At 37.7% G+C, this 7,807-nt stretch overlaps 1 protein-coding gene across 1 annotated transcript in view; it reads right to left on the bottom strand.

Annotated features, from left to right (window-relative positions):
- Nucleotides 1-6,875, bottom strand: part of NECAB1 (N-terminal EF-hand calcium binding protein 1) — a gene marked incomplete at its 5' end in the record, with an annotated part of 56,058 nt that extends 49,183 nt beyond the window's left edge. The window contains 1 exon segment of the mRNA XM_072410944.1: nt 6,850-6,875. Coding sequence (XP_072267045.1) covers nt 6,850-6,875 — 26 coding nt within the window.
- Between the last annotated feature and the right edge of the window lie 932 nt (nt 6,876-7,807).

The raw sequence follows: 7,807 nt of genomic DNA on the forward strand, positions 1-7,807 counted from the left end.
ATTAGATCCAAAGGATAAAGCCAATGTATTATAGGTGTTAAAGTAGCACTTACTTTATCAGGACTATAAATACACAAAAAGTCATAAGAAAACACGCAGAACCAATGTGTAAAAAAAAACTAATCATGCCTATATTTATTGGAACTCTTATGGGTGAATCAGAGCACTGACTCCTCCACCTCTCTTTGGGTTTTTTTCTTTAGCTTTCCATCATAGAATAGGTGTCTCAAAGAAGAGAACTACAACTGCATTCCACTGCTTCCCTTAGAAAACCCTCGGAGCTTTGGGAATCCTTCATCATTGGTGTGCCCATGTATGCTTCTATAGCCACACTTGCAAATTGTGTAAACTGGTACAATTTTGCTAGGATGTTTAAATGTTTGGATTGCTGACTTGTAGACTTGCACCTAGATTACTGTTTTGTGTGGAATTTACTGTGTTTGCTTTGCTCTTTAGGTATATCTTAAGTCAGGTTGGTCATCATTATCATAATCAGTGGTCGGCAACCAGTGGTGGTCTCCAGGAAAATTTTGGTGATCCGCGGCTTTGGCGAATGCGCCCTCCAGCGGGGTCAGGAGAAGTAACCTGCTGGGGGGTGCGCCGGCCAGAGCCGCGGAGCATGCCCCCATACTGATCGCTGGCTCAGGGCGGTGGGCGGGTTGTCTTTCTGGACACAACCTGCCCACACATGGCAGGCTCAGACCTGTGATGGGAGAGTAGGTGGGTTCTGGAATCATGACATCACTATGGGGGAGGTTACTTCCCTTTTCAGTGACACATGGCTTCCTGCGCATGCGTGGTCCGGAGTGTGTGCATTTAATGGTCTGTAGGTTCGAAAAGGTTGGGGACCACTGATCATATTCATCATCATCCTCCCTGCCTAGCCCAGGATGTTGCTAAAACTTCTGTGCAGTAGGCTATTCGTACGCAACAAAAATCCTACTAAGAATTCTGTTCCTTTGTCTTATATTTTTCAGCTTTTTGCCATGTTCAGGATTCTGATGGCGTTACTGCTAAATGGGAAAATGAGGAAATTCAAGAAGAATTCTTAAAATTACCCATTGTCATCCTCCCTCCTGCTGACTGCTATCCGGCTACTGGGCATTATTGAGATAAAAACATTCCTTTTCATAATTATCCACATTTTGTAACATAGCACAAAATGTTTCTCCTTTGTAATATGTATATCTGGGGACATATACATGAGAGTCTTCAAATGGGCAAATAAGAGGATAATCCTTGAAGTGAAGGGAAATCCCTTAATAGGACTCGGAAAGGTAAAAAAAAGGTTTTACTTGATCCAAAAAATAAGTTTTGGTTCTACATAGACTTTAATTTTGGTATATCAAAGTGGACAACCTAAAATAACATGTTACAGCTACACACAGTAAAGAAATAGCTTCTTATCGACCTACCAATTATCCAGCATTAACTTCCAGGTGTCCCCTGGTTTATTTGTATTGAGTTAAACTGAGCCACATTGACAGCTATAGAGGGAATTTGATTAATACAGCCTAAAATGGTTATTCTTGTTTTGTATGCATCATTAATAATTGCTACTGTTCAACTCGGTAGCAAAAATAGATCTTTAATGCCTCCCTTGCCTGTTACTGCCAAATTGTTTAGACTGCATAAAACATTTGAGTCGAGTTGCCAAGTGCTGAAAGTTGTTGGATGAATATAAGTTGTGCTTAGCAATTCTTTGAAAGGATCTGAAGAATAATCATCCAGGTCTGCAATTATACTAAAATTATCAGATACATAAAATCCAGCAGTATATTTCTGAGCATTTGAAGTAGCTGGCAGAATGTATTCTATGGCCCCTGAGGTTAGCTAAGGTACTGGCTGCATTTCCATTTATAGTGCAAAAGGTATTATAAACCTCTTCTTTATGGAATTTCTGTATTTGCTGGACTCACAATGATAAGAACACAACTGCTAAAAACATTTGCTTGTCCATGAAATGCTATAGGATGCTTTTGAGACATTTGGGCAATATCTCCCATAAAATGTGTTCTTGACCTCAGTAAAGAAAAGGTATTGGAGAGTATAACCCAAGTAATGATTGAACAAATAGCATTGTTACCAATTGACACTTTTTGTAAGATGGTGATACATAGGTCACCGCATGCAGATAATTGGGGATGCTCCTTTAAAAGAAATTATTTAGGTTTGCTTGGAATTGGATATAAGTGACTTTGGTGATTTTTATTAAAATGACATGGAAAAAATAATTTAGTGAACATTTATAAAATGAAATTTACCTTCAGAGTGGGAAATATACCCAATACTATGAACTATTAGCTAATAGTAACACTCCTTGCTAAATACATTAGGAGACTTGGACAGTCTCCACTTTCAGGTCTTTGCAAACGTTAGACCCTATGTACACTAATATCCAATACTCCTGGGACTCGTCACTTCTTTGGCATCAGTACAAAAGTGTCAGTAGGAAGAACCAAGTAAATTCATTCAGTTTTTAGGTGGGTATTTTTTAGATTGATTTTTAATGATTAGGTTATATTCTTGCAATAAAGAGGTAAAGGAGGTGTATCTCCTCCTATTCTTTACCACGCTGTGTAATGGAATAAAGCCTTACAAGATGTCTCTAACTTACAAGCCAACCTAACTGTATTGTTTAATTTGGCAACTTAGTGGCAAATGAGGTTTAGTGTTCATAAATGTAAAGTTATGCACTACTATGGGGTAAAAACATGCATGCTTTATACATTCTAGGACGGGAAACAACTGGGGTAGTTATTGATAGAGAAGTATTTTGGTGTTTTGATGGATCATGGACTTAATAAGGCCAATCTGCAATTTCTAAAGCAAGCAAAATAATTTCTTGTATTAAAACCACATCTGGAATATGCAGTCCAGTTTTGGGCACCAGTTCACAAAAAGGATATTGTGGAATTAGAGAGAGTGCAGAAAAGGACAACTAAACTAATAAAAGGAATGGAGGAGCTCAGCTATGAGGAGAGATTAGCTGAAGTGAATCTATTCTCCCTTGAGAAGAGACGTATAGGGAGGATATGATCACCCTGTATAAATATATAAATGGTCCATATAGAGAAATCACTTCTAAACTGTTCACTTTAACTTTCCTAGCGGTAATCCCAAGTGTGAATTGGGGTGGATTTTCCATGCAAAAAGCAGTAATCCAACATCACACTCGGGGTCATTAAAAACAAAAAAAAACACTTACCTTGTTCCGCTGGCATCCCCCGGCGTCTTGCTGGTCCCTGTAGGTTCTCTGGACATGTCTTCTTTCTTTGATTCTCAGGAGTTTTCTGGTGACGTCGGTGCATGCGACGGTGCAGGCGGGAGAAGCGGCGGAAATTTAAAAAATTTTGTATTGGATTCAAAACAAAATAGCTGTATTGAGTCCAATACAAAGAAATCTTTAAATAATATATATATAATTATATTATTTATATATATATTATACATGCTACTGTACAGTTATATTACATGTTTCACTATTTTTTTCTTTAACAGATTTTTGTGTTTTTTAATTTAAAGTTTATTAATAAATGTATTGAATTTATTAAATATTGGACATATTTCAGTGGGTTATGTCTAAGAATTATAGGCCTACAATGTAAAATAAATTTCCATGCAAAAAAATGTAACACTTTTTGAGTGGAAATATGGACAGAAGTAGAACGCTAGGGGGGTTATTGTCATTACAAAGGAAGGGGTGATCTTTGCATCTGGGCGTATAGAGGTTCATCCTCTGCATACATTAGGGATTCTTCACAGTAAGGTCTGTGAAAATGTGAAATGGACTTCCTTGGGAAGTAGTTTTGTCAAAGTCATTAGATTGTTTTGTAAAAAAAAAATCAAGAATTTCTTTAACCCTTGCTGAAGCAAATTGGATTTTGCAATAAAATGTTTTTGCCTTCCTCTGGATCAACTACTCATATTTTATATATTTATTTATTTTACTTTTCAGTTTTTTTTCAACTAGACTGACTAAATAAGTTGCTAACAGGAAGTGCTTTTTTAAACTATAACTATTGACAAATTATGGACATTCAAGTATGCACATAGTTTAAACAAACTGTACACGTTTTGAAGTGTACCTGAAATCTGGAACAGTTTCTTTAAAAAAAAATTGATGTTCCCCCGAAACAGTCATAAACTTAAAACTGCAGACTGTCAATCACTACCGGTTCATGGCCAAATATCCTCCCACCCAAAAGGAGCCATACATGGGAGGTGATTGACATTCTATGCAATTATTTAGTAATCTGCAGGGGACTGGCTTTTGATGTCCACTTCGAGAGAGAAAGCCATTCAGTGTTCAGGCTTGTTTTAAAATCTAAAAACATGTCTATAACTTTCCTCCTTCTTGTGAACCTAGAAATTGGAAGGCTAACAGCTCACTGCAGGGAGAGGAAGCAAACAGAGTGAAGCTAGGCTGCTAAAATAAAGTGTTTCCTCTGTAAAGGAAAAGGCTTTGAGGATGAATTGCTTCCCAGTTACTGCAGCTACAGAGTTCACAAAGGCCATGCTTTAGGATTGCTTTGAGAATTTGACAACTTTTTTGGGGGGTTTAGTTGGGCTCTAAAACCAATGTCTTTATATTAGACTGGAGTGAACCATTGATTTTTATTGATGTTGGAAATAGAGAGCTATTTAGTGGTTACATATTATAGAACTTCATCTTTTAGATAAACATATTTTGTAATGGTGTACTAATTACAGCCAATGAAAACATGCACACATCAGTGATAAAATATAGATATAACTCCTGCCTGGAGTTAGTTAAAAGCAGCAAGATATGAGGAGAAGCAGTACGATTTTATACTGATTACTGCATATATTCTCTGATTGCCATTACAAAATGATTTAAGTGCATTATATACATAAAGGCCCCGCAGCTATTAGGACAAATCTTGCGTGATAATGGCTTTAAATAAATTGTGCTGCGGCATAAATCTGAGTAATCTAAAAGACGATCAAATAAAACATTAGGGATTGTGTATGACAGCAGGCAAATGTACCGATTCCAGCCTCCATTAAATGGAATTTGTGTGAGCACGAGGGGGTGGTAAAGCTAAATGAAGAAAGACAGTAAGCTATGAGTAAAGCGATGATAAACAATGCAATATTTCAGTTCTAATTCATTACTCATAACTTAAAGAGACATTATTGTCCACATTATCAAATTATCATATTATAAAAATGAACACAGACATTGTACAAAGATCACTTTGCCATATCTGCATAAAACAGAGGCACACAGAACCAATAGAGAACCTGTACTACTTTTTAAATTTTTTGATATAAAAGTCCTAATGGGTATAGCAGCCAATTTCCAAAAAAATGGACTAAGTAGCAATAGTACAATCCATACCAAGGTAATAATAAAGTATTGATTCAAGACTCATGAAATCGTCATGGGTCTGTAAAAACTTATTCTATACAAATATCACCTGAAACACTATTTGAATAATTGTTGTCTCATTTCCTGACACGTTTCGCCCAATTGCTTCCTCAGGGGTATAGTGAGACCAAGGTTTATAAATAGTTTCCAGGATTTGGTTTTCATAGAGTTACAGCAGACAGTGAGGCATGGTAAAGGAATACCAAGTTCACAATAAGGTCCAAAAGAGTTCGGGAAACGAGACAACAATGAATCAAATAGTGTTTCAGATGATATTTGTATGGAATTAAGTTTCACAAACCCAGGGGTTTGCTACTACTCAAATGTGAAAGGGAGTATGAATGGATTTCCCTAAAGTTACCTTCACAATATATTTCTATCAAAATATAAAGACTCAAGAAATAAACACCCTGGCAGAATTACAGCCATAGTAGCCCCCAAGACCAGTGTGTGTATTAGGAGGAGTATGCTTGTGTAGGGGCCCCATGGTTGAGGGTAGTTATATCTTTCCCTATATAGACCCAGGCCAGCGTGGCCACAGCAAGGATGATTGCTGCTGTCACTTTAACAGTTAGCAGAGAAAGGATTCAATGACCTGAAACTATTCTCCACAGAGATGTAAGGTCATTGGAAATGGCTTGGGGTGAATTTATCTCCAAATATGTGCAGCAATAAATTCTAGCCAAATCTGTACAAAATATCCAATCGTCCTAGGGGATTTTAAATATTTTTTTTCTCATTCAATGCTAATTGTACCTTCCCTTATTATTGTGTTTTTTTTGTGGATCAACTGTAGGTTTAGAATTTTAAGGATGACAATGAAGACATATTTTTTCCTTTATACATATATATATATATATATATATATATATATAAATACTTTATGTTTGTTTTAACTCAACCATTTCCTAGAATCAAACTAAGCATAGTGATAAAAAAGGAGGGGGTGAGGAGTCACTGGGCAGTAACCAGACAGCATCAGAAGTCAACTTCCATTTAGGAAATGGGGCAGACCAGTGATTTGTATTGCTATGTCCCCTTTAATGCTTAAGGCACTGCATACCTGGTTCCTGCAATTTAGATTAACTCACTTGTTTTGCTAGATTTTCATTGACATATTGCACCTTGGTGCTTGGGCTCATAGACCAATCTAGACTCAGGGAACGGATTACCAAACTTTAGGAGAGCCCTCTCCAATCTGATCTCCTGTAAGTTTCCCTCTGTTTATAAGAGGGAAACTCCAAGCTAGAGTCACTACCACATTTAAATCACTTGCCCTGCCAAGAAAACAAGCCAAACAACCTGTTTATAGTTCTTTTTTTTACCAAGTCTGCTTTCTTGGCTGTTTGCAGTCTTCCTACATAATGGATCTCAATGGGAATTAATATATACTATTTTACAAATATTGTACAGCCAAAAAAGTAAATGTATAAAATAATAACCAATAATCTTACCATATAATTCTTCCGTGTCCAGATTGCTAAAGAAAAAGAGACATCATATTAAAACATAAGTTAAATCACGCAAAGCTGATTGTCATGCAGAAACTGTATCACCTCCCTAAAGATTCCTAATTCTTTTCACATGTATCTCTGCTATGTTGAATAAACACAACTTTTCTATCTCCTGGTTCAGCTTTAAAGCTTTTTGCATTACCAACCAAATGGACAGAAGTGATGATGTCAACTTGTTACCCAGAGCCTGGAGGCAGGGAGATGGCAGAAGAAGGTGAAATGTTGATGATATTTAATAGTTAGCAGATAGAGATTAGGGACTTTTGGCAAAATCAATTTTGGATTTGCTGGCTTCACTGGAGATGGTAAAAATTCCCATTTCATTTTTTGGACCCCCCTTCATTTTGGGCACTACAGAGCATGCAATGGGTCCCTTGGAAAGGAAATATCCAGTTAAAAGTATGCGTATATTCATGTACAGAGATCACAGAAAATTATGGGACATAAATAGACCTCACAAAGAAAATACCATGCTACTGTAAGGCCCTGGTCCAGCAACAGTACTCGCCAGACACCAGTCCCCCAATCTAACACCGCAGTCTTCACCTATAGCAAGCCCCCGCTCAGCCTCGGGTTGCGTTTCCCAGCACAAGGTTGCCCCCAGGCAAAGGATGGCGTCTGGGGAAGAGCTGGCAGAGGACTAGGAGCCCACAAATAATGCAGTACCAAGATCCCAACAGAGACAAGTCCAGAATACAGAGCCAGAGGTCAAACACAGGTAATCCGTCCACCAGACAAGGTACACCAGGGAAAGACACAAGCAGAGTTGGGGTCACAAGCAAAGGGTCGATCCAGGCAAGCAAACACTTGCAGGGTCAGGAACAGGCAAGGTCAGCAACAGTAACGCTATACCAGGCAGAGTATGTGCTGGGGATGCCATAAAATACATCAGGCTGCA

The sequence above is a fragment of the Pyxicephalus adspersus genome, chromosome 5 (genome assembly GCF_032062135.1).
Source record: "Pyxicephalus adspersus chromosome 5, UCB_Pads_2.0, whole genome shotgun sequence".
NCBI lineage: Eukaryota > Metazoa > Chordata > Amphibia > Anura > Pyxicephalidae > Pyxicephalus > Pyxicephalus adspersus.